Source organism: Electrophorus electricus, chromosome 12 (genome assembly GCF_013358815.1).
Source record: "Electrophorus electricus isolate fEleEle1 chromosome 12, fEleEle1.pri, whole genome shotgun sequence".
NCBI lineage: Eukaryota > Metazoa > Chordata > Actinopteri > Gymnotiformes > Gymnotidae > Electrophorus > Electrophorus electricus.
The window spans coordinates 14,300,934-14,321,000 of record NC_049546.1 but is presented as its reverse complement, the minus strand read 5'-3'; the positions used below and the strand labels follow the sequence as shown (position 1 = coordinate 14,321,000).

The following is a 20,067-nucleotide window of genomic DNA, read 5'->3' as shown; positions in this document are numbered from 1 at the left end:
AAATAATCGAACCAGCATGTCTAGCCCTAGTTATCATGCTACATCTAAAGGGTCTCTGGTTTTGCCTATTCCAATGTTCATCTGAACATTAAATAATACTAGAAATGATAGCCTGCAAGACTTATTCAATATACTTCAATCATGTGATGTATGACCTAATAAACTGGCAACTTAGTGTACCTCAGTCACACATCTACTTTAACAAGCTTCTTTTCTTGCAGCTCAAAGTAAAATTTTAATTTACTGGCAGAATACCAACCTGTGTGCAGGTATCTTGTGATCTCCAGCTATCAAAAGCACATCACACAGCTGCTTGTGTTGGAGATAAGTCTCTATCTTATGAAAGGTCTGTTCTGCATGGTTTGTGGCCTGGAAAAACTCAACTGAGCAGTTGGAGCTCATCCTAGAGTAACTGCTCATAGTCAACCTGTACAAAAACCAGAAGACAAGCATTTGATCACAATTCACTTGGTCATTTCATAATGACCTTATAATGAACACATCTGCCTTCAATATTTGATGTGTATCAGTGTATTTGAATGTTGCACATTCTAAAGCATCTGCATGGCTTTATTATATACACTTATTTTACACACACATATTTGCATGAAATTGACAATGTAGGAATCATCGCACATGCAGCATGAGAAATGGAAATGCCCATTTAATGCAATGCAGTGCTTACAATTTACCCTCACTTTTCAAAAGGTTTGCTACTTTAACCACATAATTTAGTCATGTTATTTGATTAAATGTTTCTTGTGTAGGAGATGCAATATGTAACGGCGGGAAGGTCCAGGGCGAACACACGTTCGTGTAACATAAGGAGGCTAAGAAAGATGCGGGGACGAGTTACGTTAAACAAACACATACGTTTATTCATACAGAACCCAAATACGACGCAGCAATGAAGCTAGCGTAACGTCAAACACCGACAACAGAACCATAGGGGTTTATATACATATATAAATGACAAGCAATTACAAACAGGTGTGACACATGGGGGGCGTGTCCACACGGACGAACATACACACACGGGGAGACACTTGGGAGGAGGGGCCGTAACGTGACGAAGTACCACTGCCTCGTACGTAAAGAGCGCACAGGATTCAAAGCAAGAGAAGCCAGGACAGGACTGTGTAAGTGAATGACATGTTTAATAACGGAATCATCAGGAGAACAGTACTGAACAGAATCCAGGAACAAACAAAAGGATAATAGACTTAATCAGGGTGAGGATAAGCATTAGATACAGAAGGGAATTAAATATTCAAGGAAGACGTACGGGAAAACAACGAAGCATGAAACTAAGACAAACGGTAGAAAAACAAGGAAGGGAAGTACATATAACTAGGTTACTTAACGAGGTAAACAATAGCCAAGTCTAAAATACACAACACAGATTTAAAAGGAAAACCAAAAACACATGACTGAACAAGGTGAAAGAAACCAAAAAGGGAGCGAAGCAATGAGGAATTGAATTAAACAGACTGGCGATAACGGATCAGGAAAGCAATGTAAACGAAAGCACCGAGATAAAGTACAGCGGACAGGAGAACAGAATAAACTAAACGAACATGAACTGGGAGGGCAGTGTAAACTGGAGTACAGATAGAAAGTGCGTAGGAACTAAATGAGAGAGATAACTAAACAGGGGAAAGGCGAGGATAACGGTGTGAGTAACTTAATTTAGGACAGAGAGAACAAGTACAACGTAACCAAAAGCGAGCGAGGCAAAAAAAATGGCATGATATAGTCAATAACCAATAAACATGAGATGCAGGAACAAGGTTTAAATGCATGAACTTAACAAGACTAGAAACGAGGAGCAGGTGAAAGCAATGACGGGCGTGGGAAACCAAACGAGGGGTGGAGAAAACGAAACTAAGGACTGGAACTAAAATAACACACAAGACGGGAATGGAAACAGGCGAAAGCTAGAAAACACGGAAGATATCAGGAAGCTAGGAAAACGGGAGACGCTCCGTTCCGTGAGCGTGACAATACCTCTTGGTTGACACACACTAGTTGTATATGCGTGATATTCTGTCTCTTTCCTTCATATTAGTCAGAGGTTAAAAAACTTTAGACATAATCTGCATAAATAAATGGATTTAAAGAATTCAGAAAGGCAGCTTTTTTTTTACAAGCTGCTATTTTTTTTTTTTTTTCAAAAGACTAACTTTGAATGGGATCCTTTTTTTCACAGGGCTGTGAAAATGTTAAGTCTGAACTACTTTCCCTGTGGACTAGAAGATTACATGCTTTTGTGTGGCATATCTGTAATTGCTCAGAGCCCTGGCAAACAATTCAAAACTGTTATTTTGGTGCCCTTCATAGAACAAATACACCACTGGCTTTTAACTCAGGCTTCCTTTTCACAAAGTCATGTTTTCTGAAAAGTGTTCTTATAACTGATGAATGGCTTTTAAAAAATGGTGTTGGCATGAATGGGACTGTGGTAGGCCCAGGGCTCCCTGTTCTCGGGCATCTGGAGTCGCCCATCAGGTGGGGGTACTGTTACGAAAGCCAGGAATCATGCTCAACCCTGCACTGCCACGCCTACTTCTTCCCACACATGCCTCCGATCTGGTTTGAATGAATACTTACACACCTGATCATTGTTTCCCTCATCACTGCCCCCTTACGTAAGCTCCCCTCCTTCACACTCACATCACAAAGTATTGCCAACCTTATGTTGCGTACCAAGTGGTTCAGTTATGGTTTTGTCTTCCTGGTTTTCGACTGCTGCCTGTGTTTCAGATCTCATCTTCTGCCTTACCCCTGAACACCCCCCAGACTCTGCCTTGTGTTATCAACCTTGGAACAACGTGACTACGAATACCTGCCTGACCCCACTAAGCTGTTTGATCTAAATAATAAAATATTTTGCGATTGGATCCTCTTACTTGTTTGTGTGTGCAATCGTTACACACTTGGGACTTCTTTTAGCTGTTCCTAGGATTGCATGTTTCTTGACTGAGATGTCATTCCTGGGATTTTTTAGAGCTAATCCTCCATCTTAGGGGTCACAGCCCCAAGTGCAGCATGCACCACTTGAGAGAGGCCTAACAAGTAACCAAAACAAAGACACATGTAACATGAACTGCCACCATCACTTGTGTCACAGAATGCTCCCCTTCCCACGGGTCATGTGGTACAGCCTGCCGCGTGCATTGGGAGCTCATTGTCTGTCTCGTTTGTAACTACTCATTTGTAACCACACCCATGTTGTTTAGCACACACCTGCACCTGGTTTTGTCTCGTTATGTCTCTCTGTATTTAAACTGCTGTAGGAGTGTGCTTAGTGGTCGGACATTGCTCATGTTTATATTTGTGCTCATTTTATTCGTATTTGTGTTAACTGTTGAAGTTGCAAGAGAGTGCCAATTATCTTTATTGTTTGTTTAATAAATGTCTGTCACCTTCGTAGGAGCCTGCTCCTTGCTCTGGGCCGTTACAGAATGAAGAAGGCTACGGGCACAGGTACCCATTTAGGTGGAGTACACCTAAAATATTAGTCTTTACCATTAGTTAAAAAAAATCAATAAAAACATGTTAACATTTTTGGACAAAAAACATGATTAAATTTATATTTTCAATCTAATTAAATAGTTTTAATGGTGTAAGTAAAATACCATTAGAAAAGTGCTTACAACTATGGATTCGTGAAGGTTTTCAAGGTGCCTGTTTTAATAAGAGTAGGGTAATGTGGTGATATTCACAAGGCATCTTCAATCAGTATTCATGATCATTAGACAACATGTAGGCTTTTACAACTCTGTATTAAATACCACAGGCAGGAACATAGGCAGGATGGAGTTGTTCGAACACCATCCCCGCACCCCCCAAAATCAAAATGCCTACTTAATTTAAATCATTCTGTTACTATATTAAATGCCAGCATGCAATGACATGAAGCAAACTGTCAAAGCAATATGATTTTGGAGCTGAAATAGCTTATCAATTAGTTCATTGCTTATACAGTTACAAATCACTGGAATTAGTTTCTCTGACTATGTAATATTAATTAACTGACAGGCAAAAGGTTGCATTATGGAATTCAAGAATTATGATGGGAAATAAAGAGCAAACTAAAACAAAACTGAAGTGGTCAGTGAATTCATTACAAGTTAAGCAGGAAAGTGTCACTTCAGGTACTACGCCACTCCCCATATAAGGGCATAAGCCATTCCACACACGGGGTACATTCAGGTAACCACAGTAGCCAGAACTCACCCATGCCTTAATCCTGATTTCACCTAATGCTAAATCAACATGAGTTGCAACCTCAGGAGGCACTTCTTTCCTTCTTAACTGCTACAGCAGGAGGTTTAACAGGCCAGTCAATGGTGGTTAAATTTACAAACAAACTCAGCAAATTTGTCAAAGAAGTATGCTAACCAGAGCAATATTTGCTTGCAGTATGAAAACCCCAATTATACAAATCATATATATATAATCATCCTAAAGTTAACAAAACAGCAAGCACACTCACTTGTATCCACTCTACCCAGCTCATCCCATAGCTTGATCCATTCCACCAACGCAGTACATAGAACACTATAATACAGAGTACATACAGGAGTACTTAGCAGATAATATGCTAATGTTATGTAGCTTGGATAGAGTTTGCCTAACTGATGACACTCCAGGATCATTGAGACATCTAACCACCTTATACTTTGTCGATTCCAATATATCGTGGATCTTGAGATTACCTTACTTTATTACTGTAATTATAGTAGTACACATATGCTGAGTGGAGGTACTCCTGAAGTTATTTGATCCAGTCTTCCACTGACCCGTCTTTCACACTATTTTAAGGGGTTAAAGAGAGAAGCTGTTAGTATCCACTAGTACATTCTCTTGTCTATTGCTTGCCTGTTCCAGCATAGTAAAATCGATAGCAACAATTTTCCCACAGCTGCCATTTGGAGGATGAATAAACCAATACAAATCCATATCACAGTTTCTAATTTTCTGCTGCCAACAAAACAAAGCAAAAAAACTGCAAAATGTCAGCACATTTCCACTCTATGTTCATCAGTGGCTCTCCTATCTCCCAGAAGCATAAAAACACATAACAGAGTTAGCCTCTTGCATTACTTCTATTTCTTTCTAAGGAAGGTTTTAACAATGGCAAAGGAGAAAATTGGCAGGTTACTAGTCTGGTTGAAGCAAACTATATTGATGGGTACTGAAATAATAATCCCTGAGATAGCATCAATCATACACCGAGGAGTACTGTCCACCAGCAGATGGGAAAAATGTATTAGCTTTCTGATTAATTTTTCTTGGCCAACACTATATTTTGACATCAATCAAGGCCAGTCATAAGATCCAGCATTGTCCCACTGACTTGGTAGTCTGCAAGTATACTGCAAGTATATCTGACCAAGAGTATGTGGTCACTTTTCTTAATTATTGAGTTCCACATCTACTGCTATACAGGTGTATGCAATCCAGAAAATAATAATGCAGTAATAGACCAGTTGTTAACAGTAGAATGGGTTGTACTACGAAGCTCAAAGGATGCCACATTTGATGCCAGTCAATTTATGAAATGTCTGCCCTGTTATATTTGCTTGGATGAACTGTAAGTGTTAATGTTGTGAAATGGAAATAGGAGTTCAGCCACAAAGCACTAGAGCATGCAAATTCAAAGAATGCTGCTGCTGATTGCTGAAATGTGCAGTGCATAAAAATCACATATACTTTGTTACCTCATTTACTGCAATTTTCCAAACTATCTCTGGAAGCAACATTAGCACAAGAGCTGTGCTTGGGAGCTTCAGGAATTAGATCTCCATGGACTCTAGAACAGTGTAAACATGTTTTCTAAAATTATGAATTATGCTTTATTATCTAGCAATATTATAGACAAATCTAGTTTGAATGGTAAAAAGTATGGTAAAAGAGAGTTAGGAGAGTAGGGCTATGTAGATCTGAGTCATGTAGATAAGGAATCCCATAACTGTTAGCAAACTGGTAGCAACCCTAAATTGCAACAAATCATTATTGTAGCCACGTTTTGTCCCAGAGCTAAAAATGTTGTTGAGAAGCTCTCTGCAACTGTTGTCCCAACTGACCCAATATGAAGAGGCCAAGAAACTTTTACACTCCCAATATTTACATTTGCCAGTGAAATTACCAATATCTTCATCTACCAATAGTAGCTCAATGTTCCAATGAGCTTTAGTAAATGTCTAGTGTCCAAAGCTGAGTCTACAGGATTCCCTCCTGGTGGTGGGCTGTCTACCCCAGGGGGTCCTGGTTTTCCTACTGCTCAGAGGAAGGAGCAATTACCTTGTCAATTACTTGTCATGACTCAGTCTGGCTGCCCCACCTTGTCCATTTCCCCTAGGTCATCTATCATATCTGACCACCAAAATCTGGCAACCTGATTTCTCTCAGTGACACCTGATAAAGGGCCTATAGGAAATAGGTCCTATAGGGTCTACACCTGAAACCTCACCATCTATATGATAGCATAAGAGCTATCAGGGCGTGCCCTATCTAAGATATGTGCCATGTATCCAAGAACCTTTATGCTTCCTCAACTTGCAGAAAATACTTCCGATAAAGCATTTTTTAAATGATACTTGCTTTCTCTTGGCAAACAGTTCTGAAGTGAATTTCATGAAAATGCTCTATCCTTGTGAATAATGAATAAAGTAACAAAATAAGTGAGAAAATAACTTCAGTTCTGCAAATGTTTCCCACATACTTTTGTCATCTAAAATTTATCATGAACCAGCATGGGGAAAAGGAATACTATTCAAAATCTGATACATTTCATACTCTCTTTTTACTTTTTACTTTTAGTCTTTTTACTGTTACAAGCAAAAACAGTTCTAAAACATTTTAAAACCAAATTATTATAATTGTGTGGAAATGTGACTGAACCCATTGGTTGAAGCCAATGTAATAAAATAAATAAATCACAAAAAGGGCTCAGTTCTGATGAAGCAGTTTAAGTAAGAGCTCTTCCTCAAAGCACTCCCATTGTTCTGTAGACTCACTGTCATCTCAATGAAACCAGTGCTGAACAGTCTCTAATCACTGTGTTGTATGTTGAACAGTCTTAAAGCATTGGGATAGAAGCTGTCCCTGAATCATTGTGCATGCACAGATAGCCCTGAGCTGCTTACCAAAGGGCAGAAAGGAGAGAAGTGCCAGTGCCGGGGGACTAAAATCTTTCATAATGTGCTTTATCTTTCTGAGGCCCATGGTTTAAATGCCTTGGATTATTGGTAGCCATGTGTCGATGATCCTTTCAACCATTTTAAGTACTCTTTGTAAAGGCTGGTGCCAGGCCAAGGCCCCCTCCGGCCACCAGAGGGAGGCCTTGAGTCAGACACACCACTAATCAGACTTAACACCCAACAGCTGAGCTATACTTTATATAAGCCCAGCTAGCCAGTCATTCGGTGCTGGGTCTTTGCCAAAGTTCTGAGCCAAGCCCCTAGCTGGGAGCTTCAGGTATTGAGGTCTGTGAGCCTTTGTGCTACACTTGTCTGTGAGAGTGTTTGTGTTTTGACACATCCCTCCTCTCTCCAGTTTTCCCCCTTGTGCTACACCTTACTTCTGTGCTGTGAAGGGTGTCTGTGTTTTTACACATCCCCTCCCCTCTCCAGTTTTCCCTTTCAAGTCTGTCTCTCTCCCGAGGCTTCCCTTAGCCATTCAAGTTCCTCCCCGTTTTCTGGTTTTGTTTGGGAAATTTTAGTTTGGTTTTCCCCAGTACATCAGGGTTGCCATTTTTTCCTGTGGTGTCCTTTGTTCTCCCGTTTTCCACGCTTGGTGTGGTGTTTAGTTTTTTTCCTTTTGTTTTGCCTGATCCAAGATCTAACTGTTCTGCACATGGGCCCACCATTGTTAGAGCGTGGTTGCTCACCCAGTAGGCTGTTGGTGTCATCACCTAGCTGACCTGGCTTTGAGCCCACCTTACACTCTTTCCTGTGATGTAATACATGACAAAGGTAGATTCCACAGCACACCTCTCAAACATGGTTAGGACTGTAGTGGACACCCAGGCTTTCTTCAGACACCAGAGGATGTGAAGGCATTGGTGGCCTTTCTAATGGTGGCTGCTGTGTGAGGTTATCACTGATGGTGAACCCAAGGAATTTGAAATATTTCACCCTCTCTACAGCGTTCCCACAGATGTAGTCCACTGAAGAGATAATACTTGTATGCATGCATATCTCCAGAAATGCACAAATGTAGTTATGGATCTTGTGAAGCATTTCTAAATTAATCTAGGGTTTCTGGTTGGGAAATGAACAAACTTCAATAACGGGTATACAATCAAGGTCACTCACTCATCTCCTAATGAAGTCCATTAAAACAGGGTATACTTGTCCAGAGTTTCTGGACATTCCCCAGTTCACCAAATCAAAGTAGTCCTGCAGTTTTTCCTCCACCTTTCTTGTCCAGCTCTGTACAGTTTGCATCAGTGGCTCCTCACATTCAATTTCTGTTTTGACTCCAGAAGTAGCAGCACAGAGGCATGAACTGATTTGCCAAGGTGTGGATGTGAAAGAAATCAGCACACTTTTGTGAAACAGTGATTGAGATTGTTAGTGATGCTAGTGGGGTAGGAGGCATGCTGCTGTGGTTTAGGGTAAACATTCCAAATGCTGGCTTGAGTGAAGCCCTTCTACCTAATGAACTTTTGGGGCGTGTCTTCTCATATCTGGTGATGATGCAGTTGTAATGAATGCACACACACGAGGGAGAGGATCCAAACCCAAAATGAACCTCCTATAAAAGTTGGTAAAACCCAAGAATCACTGTATACAAGACACTTTATCCAGGTCCATGGAGGAACTGCCTGGCTTGATGGTGCAACCAAGAAAGGTGACAGATTTATGGTGAAATTCACACTTCTCTGATTTGGTGTACAGCTGATGTTTTCAAGGACAGGACAGCTGTAATGTGTTCCACGTGTTCTTCCTCTGACTGAGTAAATATGAGGTAATCAATGTAAACAATCCAGAAATTGCCTATCGGGTCCCAAAAGATTCCATACATAAATGCCTTGAAAACAGAGGGGTTATTGGACAGACCATAAGGCATGACTAGGTACTCATAGTGTTCATGTCATATTATGAAGGCTGTCTTCAACTCGTCCCACTCACAATCATTTATACTGAGATTATAAACGCAGATTCTATGCAGGTCTAAAGATCTGAGATGTCGGTGGGAAGAGCTTGGCGTGGCAGTGCTGGGATGACTGTGGTTCCTGGAATCTGTGACAGCAGTACAGTTTGCCCATATCATTATGTATGTTCCATTGTGGTAGAATGTAAGCCACAGCCATAAACACAACGAAAAACTCACTGAACCGGTAAAACAGTCAACACTTGATGAATAAAAGCTCAAAGTCTGGAAAGCAGTTCAGTAAAAATGCTTTCATGTCCATGCAATGTGTATGTTTATGGGAAAACATACACCACCTCCTGTTTTCTTTCCTGATGATTCTGTCCTGTTGTCTCGGTAGGCTGAAAAGCCCTCTGGCTGGACTGTGTGGTCTTGCATACTCATGGTGAGCCATGTCTCTGTGAAGCAGAAAATAAAGTTTCCCCAACTCTTTGGAAATCAACTCTTCCTCTGAGATCATGCAGTTTGTGGTTTAGAGATGTAATGTTGGCAAGGAAAATGCTGAACATTGGGGGTCACAGTCTGCGGTGTTTTATTCTCACCTACACATTGGTCCTGCAGCCCCATCTCTACATGTGTCTCTTCCATGTGTCTCTTCCTAGGTGAGTTGTCAAAGCCATGTTGGGAGATCCATCATGGGAGATCCAAGACAACAACTTCAGGTCTAAAACACTGAATATTGCATCTTGCTGAACTGTTTTGCTATTTACACTATTTTTAGAAGTGTTTGATGATCATAACTAATGAGAGTAAACTGCCTGGAAAAATAACATCAACAAGACAATATACACAAAACCCTCTGTGAAGTGAATATACATTCAGCTGTTCTTGAACACATAGTCATGGATAAAGACAGCCACCCTACACAGGATTCAAACCCAGGGCTGAGCTCTGACCACTGGACCAAAGAGCCAACTCTCTGGCATATCAGCCAGAGCACCCATTTACTCATCCTAAGTCTCCATTGCACCATCCTCTCCTTCAGAGGGTGATGATCTCCATCACAATGCCTTCACCTCCAGGGAATGTCCCTGTACATGACATGTCTACATGTCCCTCTGCAAACAACTGCCCATTTCATCAGGGCTACACCCATGCCCCTCATCAGAGGTCCTTCCTCTGGGCTACACCATTCCCTCTTAACTGGAGTGGGTTCATCAACATGGGGTACACTCCCAATGACCTTGCCACTATCCCACTTCTGACACCATGTATAACAAAGGCTGAAGGCAGCTACCCTACACAGGATTCACACCCAGGGCTGACAGGAGGTAAACATGAGCACTGCCCACTGGCCCAAAGAGCCAGCTCCCTGGTATATTAACCTTCCTAAGTGATGGTCTCTGTCCACACTGCTGCATTTTAGAAGGTCAAAACTAAATAAGTTTAGTAGATTTAGATAATTGTTTCAGGCAAATAAATATTAACATGTGGGTTGTTCACAGTAATATTGCAGATTTATTTTATTAAATTTTTAACTATATGTTAAATGGTCCTTGCCTATTATACACCTATTGTAAGGTTGAAGTTAAAAGTTCTTTACATACAAAGCTGTATATTAGAAATATTAATTTGATAAGAACCCTTATGCCTTAAGAAAAGAAGCATGTCTTGTTTCTTAAGCTTTTAAAAGTTAGAGTCTACCTTTTTTAGATGTTGGTCATTGAAGTTGCAAAATAGCATGTACCTAACTTCAACAGTGCTAAATAGGAGATTGTTGTTCAGCACAATCTTTCAGACAGATTAGAAAGACTGGAATTAAATGTGCATTAGTCAAAATGTTGAAACACTACCTCTAGTAGTTAGGTAGGTGAACAGAAAAACACTGGAACATTTAATTTCACTCTTTGGATCTGTTCTCCATTTCTACTCATGAACACATTGCAAGCCTCTAAGAGCTACCATGGCAAGAGGAGTGCAATTACAGTTTCTAGCATTACCAACCTTTTTCCACAACTTTACTTTTGAGCAATGAGTTATACTGTTTATTAACAATTCTTAGTTATTTAACAATTTGTTAGCAAAAGTGAACTGTGTGGTAGTTTTTATCTCAGAGTTGGAGTTGGATATGTAGTACTTGTACACAGAAGCCTTGTAAATGGTGCGTATAAGTAGAGGTCTACAACACTGCTCTCCCCCATCAAATAAATTATTTCTTCTTCTTTTTTTTGTCAGAACAGCATGTTGTTTTGTTTTGTCCACAGTACAAGGACAGGGTGCTTACCTGGTTCTGCCATATTCTCAGATGGAAATGGAAGTGAATTAATAGGGCATTGAGGAGAGTCTCATAAAGTGACTGACAGACGGTCAATGTAAATACAAAACAAGAGTCCATCCCAGAACTTCAATCAGGTTTTCTCAGGTATATAATACACATGTACTGATGCCATTACTAAAATAATTACTTTTTAATATGTTCTACTGTCACGGAACGCTCGCCTCCCACGAGTCACGTGGTTTGGCCAGCCACGTGCAGTAGGAGGACTTTCGTTTGTGGCCACACCTGCACACACCTGTACTTCGTTTTGTCTGTGTTTATTTAAACTCACGTCAGGGTACGCGGCGTCGTTGGTCATTGTCGGTGTGATGTCGGAATGTAACGTGTTTTTTTTTTTTTTACGTCAATCGTTTCATGTTCATCGTTTGTAATACGTGTGAGTGCTGCTGTCGTTTATGTTAATAAATGTTCGTCCCTGTCGCGGACGTCTGTGCGTCCTGCCCCTCCCCCTGCGGCACTCGGGCCACCACGCGTTACATTTAGATTTCACAGTTTGTTTTAATTACAGTTTAATTGAACGAATGCACATTGAAATTACTAAAATGGTCACCCAAAACCAGTAATCATTTCTCCCCCCAAATGTCTCCGTATGTGCGTGTGTGTTCATTCGTCCGTATGGCCACGCCCTCCCTGTGTTTCACCCCTGCTCCTTGTTGTGTATCCTTAGTGTGCGTGTATATAAGTCTCGTTTTTAAATATGAATGTTGTCGATGTTTCACCTTGATAGCCTGTGAGCTATGTAGTCGTTGTACTATGTATTATATGTAACATATGTTCTGTGTTCTGCAACTCATCCCCGCATCCTACTCTGCCTCCTCAACATAACAATTTTCATATAGATTTTCATATATATGCAAGAATTGGCAGAAAAGCTGATTCATGTATTTGTCATCATACTGGCCAAATAAGAAAAAAGAGATTACAATATGTATATTCAATTTTTTAGAGAAATGTACTACAACTTTAATGCAATAAACACTTTTATTTAGGTCAATGTACATAACTCTTTGGCTTTTCATGTTTTGGACCATGACTATGGAATGAGGTCCCTGAGTCCTTATTATTAATTTCCTATATTTTTGTCATTTGATTTTCAGCTATCATGTGATGTGCCTGCAGCTGAGGTGTAAAAATGTGACTTATAAATAAAATGTATTCATTATTATTGTGGTTGTTAAATGCTGATACAGGATAGACTATTGCTGAGCTGACTATGACAACCAAAGCTGCAGTATCATGGATATTATTTAAAGAGGACAATGTCATTAAAATGTGTTTAAAATGAGTAAGCATATCTAGAGTCATTGAATCGTTACAGGCATATGATTTTATAAGAAAAAAAAGTCAAATTATCACTGATTAGAGTTATCATTATAGTTATATAGTTTTGTTTACCTCTGGGCTCTAGCAGAACTAATTACACCACTGAGCCTTGTCAGTTCAATTCAACTCATTTATGGAACTCTATCTACAGTAAATAATTTGAAAGGTACCTACCTTGATTTTCTAACAGACAATAACAATGTGACCAGTCAAGCTTGGCAATATGTGGTATGGTTCCATAAATGGCATGACTTACAAGCTTTAGATTTTATTGTAATTATACACAGGATAAAATATCAAATCATCAGAGCTGCACATAGGGCCCAGCCCACTCACTAGAAACTACAATATTGCATAGGGGTCTTCACAGGTGCCTCCCTTCATCTGTGTTTTGCTGAATTAAGACTATTATACCTCCAGGAGGCTCAACAGTCAATCTGTTTTCCCAGTCCCACTCCCCTGCAAGATCAACTTTAACCTAACCACATAACTCTTGAAACAGAAACCAAAACTGGCTTCCCCAGCCACTAAGGCTGTACCCATCCCCCACTGATACTGTTAATGACTCAGGGCCACCAATTGCATGCTCACATGGAATTGCTAACTCTATAAAATAAATTCTATTTACTTTTAGAGTACAACACCACATCCTGCTCAGTGTAGTTAAGGCAATACACTCTGGGACCTGTAGTTTCTTACCCAGTTGTGCTACCAGTTTTTCAATCTTGTGCATCAACTCATGTACTGATATTTATAGCCTGCATGCTCTCTCCAATACACATTCATGCACAAACCTACCTGCTTTATTCATATCAATGCTTGGAAAAGCATTAATGTCTAAATGCTTGTCATCAAACAAACATGCTAATGCGCTAAGCACCTGATAATGTCTCCCTGTATATTGTCACTGCAACAAATTAATCTTACATGCCAATAAAATATGCTTTAGTGTGCCAACCCCCTGCATAATTTACAACTATGATCCTCATGTACTCAGTGTCCAAGGTTTTGAGGGGTTTGTAAGACATATTGGATTGCTCCAAGCAAAAATTTAGTGCAACTCACGTCCATTGCCCACCACTCTAGACAAGTGATTCCCCACTTCTCTAGATTTTCCCACTGAAGTCACTGACCTTGTTCTCCTTGTAATTCTGCTGTTGCATTCTGTGCTTCCTCTTCCTGTTCACAAACAGAATTAGTAATCATTCATCTTCTCTCTGGTGATGTGGCCTTATTAAACACTTTCCATCAATCACCTGACATGAAGTACTGCTATTCCACTTTGCACTCTGCCTATCACATCCCTGTATTCTCATTTGCACTTGGCTAACTGCACCACCAATCGTGAATTCCAATTTCTCCATGATTGTGTGACTAGTGTCACCAGTTTTATCACCAAATATTTAGATCCTAACAAAATCATCTCTTGATTTAGCACATTTAAATTCTTCAGCTAAACTTGCCATCAGTAAATCCAGCAAACTCTCCAATACCCACTGGTCACGTTGTTAGGCCTGCTGTGTGCAGTGGGATTTCATAGTTGTTCTTGTTTGTAAACAGACCTCTGTTTTCTGCACACATCTGCATATGGTTTAGTGTGTAATGTTTGTGTGTGTATTTAAACCGATGTTGGTGAGTGCTGCTTTGTCAGTCGTTAGCTATGTAGATTGGTATATGTCTGTACGTTTGTCATTTCTCATGTTAATGTTAAAATTAGTGTTCATGATGTTTCATGTTTTTTGTGTTCACCATTTATGTGAGTGCCATTGTCTTCCATGTACGTCAATAAACATTGTTCACAGTCGAGGAAGTCTGTACATCCTGCACCTTGCCCCCGCAGCACTCGGGCCGTTACACACTATTTACAAAACATGGCACCCCTATCCACTTCCTTATAGCCTTGTTCATAATACATCCTCTCTACTTTGTTAATAGCAAATTCATAAACCATCTGAAACAAAGCAGCAAGCCAAACTGGAGACACCAAAATTTCAATTTACCTGGTAAACCTGGTACCTTACTGCTATTCCATCATTTCTCCAATGCTATTGCCCAATTAATCTTTAGCCCCACAACTTTCTCATCATCCTTTAGTGCTGCACTATACTATTTATCCAAACTCTTAACTGACTTTTCCAACATAAATTCTCCTTCCACTAAATAAAATTCCCACACAAGTTTTCCTTTCACAATTGAAAACTTCTAGACTAGACTTTCATGCTTTCCCACCTAAAATTATCATCAATATTCTCTAGCAACTGCCAGGTACATGGCACAATATTTGTCAGTGTTGTCATGTCATCTATGAAGGCCAAAACTGTTTAAGATCCACAGAATCCTTCTTTTGATATAATGATACCCACTCTTTTCCACTCCTTTGGTATAATCCCCTTTTCCAGACTACAACTTTCATCTTCCATATGACCTTCAAGACCTCAAGTGTACTTTTATACATCCAATACAGGACAATATTAGGCCCTAGTGCAGAACCTGCCTTTGCATGAAGCACCATGCCTTTGACCTCAGCTCCACTTCTGTGGGCTGACATCCATTCGATGACCACTCTATGTCTAGTGTATCTCTATTAGAATAGCCAGTGGCAACTCTAGCTCCTTTGCCTTATTCTTATCAGAATACACAGCATCAAAATGCTCCTCTTATTCCTTTTTCCCAACTTTTAACCTCCCAGATTTTTCCTTACTAAATAAGGTCTTCACAAAATTAAAAGGATCCTGAAAAAGAAGGCTGCACTCCTTCCTTTTTCTACTTTTGCTCAAGACCTCTGATCTCAAAACCCTCACTAACCTCTTTAACTGTTTGCTCTGCATCGACATATGTCTTTCAGAATGTCATAAAAGCATTCACTCATGAGCTGAAAGTTGAGCTAGGGAAATTAACATTGTCTCTAATGGCAGCACCTTGCATCAAAATTCTGCCATAGGTCTTTTCTCTTTAAAAAATTTGTTTACTTCCTGTCATACTGTATAATAACATTACACAGAGTTACTCAAAAGAAAAACAAGGTATTTTCACCTGAAGACCAGGCATTTAAAACATGAATAAGCATTTATGGATCTTTATGGATCTCATAAATGTCAATTGCTTTAGGCAAATTAATTAAATCTTGACTTCATCAACCAGCATTTGCATGTAAATATAATCCCTTCTATAGATTATTTATGCTTTAGCCCTTCCTAATTTTATAGCACTTGCACAAGTAGTGTCAGTCATAATAGTGCTCTCCTTGGAAATCGGAATATGATTACATTAACATGCAATGAAATATGCATGCTGCAGGTTATGAAAATGCAAACAAATAATGAGGACAGCAAAGCTCTGTGAACAATACTGTATCATACCGTATACCTTATTTCTGTGATAAAAGCCAGAGCCTCCTCAGCAGTTGAAAGTGATATATCCATCTAATGAATAATATATCCACAGCTTTGTTTCTACACCCAGTGTGCCATATAAATGGACTGCCCCCAGGTGAGCAGTTTGGCAGCTGCATGGTGGAGTTTATTGGAAAATTATGCCCTCTGAGGATAATGCCATTATACTAGCAATGCTGCTGACTAGTAAACAGAGCAAATGAAAGTAAATCAAACCCTGTCATTAGTAAGTGCATCTAAGTGGCTAAATTAGCCTCAGTACAGTGGCAAGCAAAACTGTAGACTGTAGTGCCTACATAATGCTAGTTAAACCACTCAACACTGTCTTTAAGAGTTACTATAAATCCAGCTGGTGCTAAATTGATAGCTGTGGCATTAAACTTTTTAAGATAGTTACAGTACTTAATTACTGCATGCATTCAATGCTGAATTTTTATTTTTTATTTTTTTTGAGAAATTGTCTATAGATGTAACATTAGTTGACAGCTGCTGGCATATCTTTAGATATCTACCCCTTGGTTTCTTTTTCTGCTGTTTTTTTTTTTTTGTTTGTTTTTTTGTTTTTTTTTTTACCTGTCTGTGGATTTTTCCTCAGAGGGCTCCTCCGAGTCATTCTTCATATGCTCCTGACTGCATTTGCCTTCCTCTTTCCTGACAGTGGCAGGTGAACTGTTTTTAGGAATATCCTCGCTAGCTTGCTGCATGATATTTTGCCGGTGCCATAATTGATTGCCCAGCCTGACATAGATGGGTGTGGAGCCAGGAATGGGATCCAGAATGCTGTGCACTGGGCTGTTGCACTTGCGAATTCCTCCTCTGTCCCGGGAGTGACTCTTGAAGCGGCTCTGGACTGGTGAGCTGTGATGCTCCGAGCTGTCTTGATGTATGTGGCCCCCGCTTCCTGCTGATGTCTGGGAGGAATGAGTAAACCAACGCCAGCGAAGCCTAAGGATCTGCTTTACATCAAACTCTTTCTTTCCTGATACAGACATTCTGTTTGGCCTCAGTATGATGCCCACAATTTATAGAATTCTTGCAGTAATAAGGAAATGAGTCTGCCTCAGCTTCAGTGGGTTTTCCTCCTTTGTCTTTGTTGCTGGTTGTGGTCGTTGAGAGAACAGTCTGCAGCTTTTGTCTGAGCTTACCGCCCCCCCCCCCAAGCTCTGTCTGCTGCTCCCAGTGCTCAGTTATAGCACATGCATGATACACTCTGTCTCAATCACCCTCCTTCTGTCCCTTCAGTCGCTATGTGACTCACACGCACAGAAAAAAAAGCCAAAATGAAGATGACTTTCATAAGCACAGCGTACTATCCAGCATCTGATAATGTTGAGCAAGGATGGTACTAAAATAACAAGATGCAGAGGTCAAATTTTAGTGAAGTAAATAATTTACCATGGCAAGAAAATGCAGCAATAGGGCTGTATGTTTTTACAAGCAGCATCCTCTTTGCGCCTGTTTATATTCTGCAAGTCTTTTTATGTGCTTTCTCTCTCTCTCTCTCTGTCTCTCTCTCTGTCTCTCTCTCTCTCTCTCTCGCTTTCACACAACACACACACACACACACACACACACACACACACACACACACACACACACTCAAACATATACAGCCACTCAGACATACACATGCACTGCACAGTCTTGCTGATTGGATAAGGTCCCATGGGAAACAGGCTTTATCTCAATGCAGAAAACCATGCAGAAAAACAATGACATTCTCACTGTCATTCGCAAGCATTTGTGACAACTTGCTGAAGTCACAAGAGATATGTATTAACCTTTCACTAATAAGGTTATTTAATCAATAATTCTCAAAATATTTCATTATGTCATACCGCCCATCCCCCTGGTGCACTACACTGCCCAGCAGGCTGTTCGTCACCCAGATGGCGACTCAGCCAATCAGAGACATACTGTCAGATCCACGTCACATGAGTATTGATTTCACCTGTTGTCACTTAGGTCAATGTATAAAAGACTGCTTAGAGCTCATCTATGTTGCAAAGTATTGCCTCCAGTACAGTGCATAACAAACGTTATTATCTTGTTGCATATACTGTGTATCGGATTTGGTTTTGGTTCCTCTCTTTTCTGATTTTTGTCTGCCTCTCTTTGCATTGGGTTGCCTGGTTACCTATTGCTCTCTGGTTTTTTGACTCAGACTGGTTTACTTCATGATTTGGATTACCCCTGGCTTTGTCTTTTTGGTTTTGACCCTGGCTTGTTCACCCACCATTGATTTGAGCTGCAATAAAACCGCAACCTTATATCCATGAGCATCTGACCTTGCTTGTCACATCACACAGTATACTTAGTGCACATAGATCCAAAGCTATTTATTTTATGTGTTGTAAATATTTATTCATTTTGAGGTACAAAATGTTATCAAAACAGTAGCCAAAAATGCTTCCAACAGTAGATCAGAGGCTGTAGTTGATAGTTGGGATTTACTCATTAATGACTTTTGGCCTACAAGAAAAGTTTTACCATGCTCAATAACTTCTTAATGCTTCTCTGTAAGTTCTGTTTTAAAATAATTGATTGTTAGACAAAGCATCATTGTTCTACCATTATACTAGCAAATAAGGCAAATTATATAACACTTATACTTAATTTGGAAAAGGGGAGAATTATATGTTCAATTTACACCAGCTGTTACTGCTGTGGGTGAATGTCAATTCGGGTTTTTTGTTTGTTTTTCATGAGAGCATTTTTGTTCTTCACTATAGTTCGATAGCACAAAACGTTTTTGTATGTATGTGAACATAAATGTTTTATTAAGGTTTCTAAAGTTTCATCTTGTTTCAAATGAAAAAGATAATTAATATGTTTTTTTATATGCTTTTTTGATGTTGCCATTTTACTGTATTAGTGTCATTATATGAGCTTTTACATTTCTACAGTTAGGACTGTGCACATGGATAATGGAAAAGAAGAGTAGAAAAATGCCACCTACATATAGCTCTACAGTGGAAACCAATGTCAGAGGCTGTGCTTATGCTAAAAAAAAAAATTTGATGGTATATTATGATTCGATGCTGTAAAGTGGAAGAGGACTCACAACTTCAACAATGTCTTTGGGAACAAATTTGAAATACATCCAGTCATAAGGTCAATGATTTTACAAAAACCAACAGAAGCCTTATAATGTGCCTAGACCAAGATTGAATGTGCATATATATTTAACAGGCAAACAACTTTTTCAAAATTGTTAGTTCAGGTTTTTCCATTATTCCTCTTTGTGATAATGATTTTATTTTCAACTACTGAGGGGATATGATTATATGCAGACTTTTAAGAAAACACATTCTAGTGTCCTACACAGTATTATTCACAATTCATCATCTGTTTCTATTTACTAGGATTTGTCATTCATCTACAATCAATAGAATGATGTATTCATGTGCTGTTCTTGCAAATATAATATGGTATTATCAATCAAACATGCATATTTATACATTTGTAATATGCTTGCTATATATAGGGTTCTCAATATGAGATTGCCCTTCACTAGATGTTTGTTTATGCTGCTTCTGTAAACCTTTTTTACTGTTTCAATGGTATGATTTCAACAACATGAACAATCATAAAATAAAAATTATTTGACAATGTAGAAAACTCAGACCCATTTATACATTCTGGGTGATGTATTACAAGAACATAAGTACAGATAATTATAAGTAAAACAATATTATAAATTGAAGTTTGCCATGTATTTATTGCTAGAAACAGAACTGATCCACTGGTCTCTGGTGACCCATTCAGACCTAGTCTGTTGACAGCATCTTGCATTTCACCATCAGACTTGCATTAGAAAACATTTTAAAAACTAGGGAAAATGTTCTAATGTCTTGATAATTTGGGCAATGATGTTGATGCACACAGTCACACAGAGGTTGTCTTTCA

General features: G+C 39.4%; 1 protein-coding gene across 3 annotated transcripts in view; it reads right to left on the bottom strand.

Annotated features, from left to right (window-relative positions):
- Nucleotides 1-20,067, bottom strand: part of klhl4 (kelch-like family member 4) — a 51,696-nt gene that overhangs the window by 28,338 nt on the left and 3,291 nt on the right. For 2 of the 3 annotated variants that reach the window (XM_027016747.2, XM_027016762.2), the window contains exons 1-2: nucleotides 16,732-17,228; nucleotides 260-427 (exon numbers count right to left, since the gene is read on the bottom strand). In XM_027016747.2, coding sequence (XP_026872548.2) covers nucleotides 260-427; nucleotides 16,732-17,150 — 587 coding nt within the window. In that variant the 5' untranslated portion in view covers nucleotides 17,151-17,228. Of the gene's footprint in view, nucleotides 1-259; nucleotides 428-16,731; nucleotides 17,229-20,067 lie in introns of those variants that run through there. The other variant, XM_027016754.2, reaches the window with a different exon arrangement.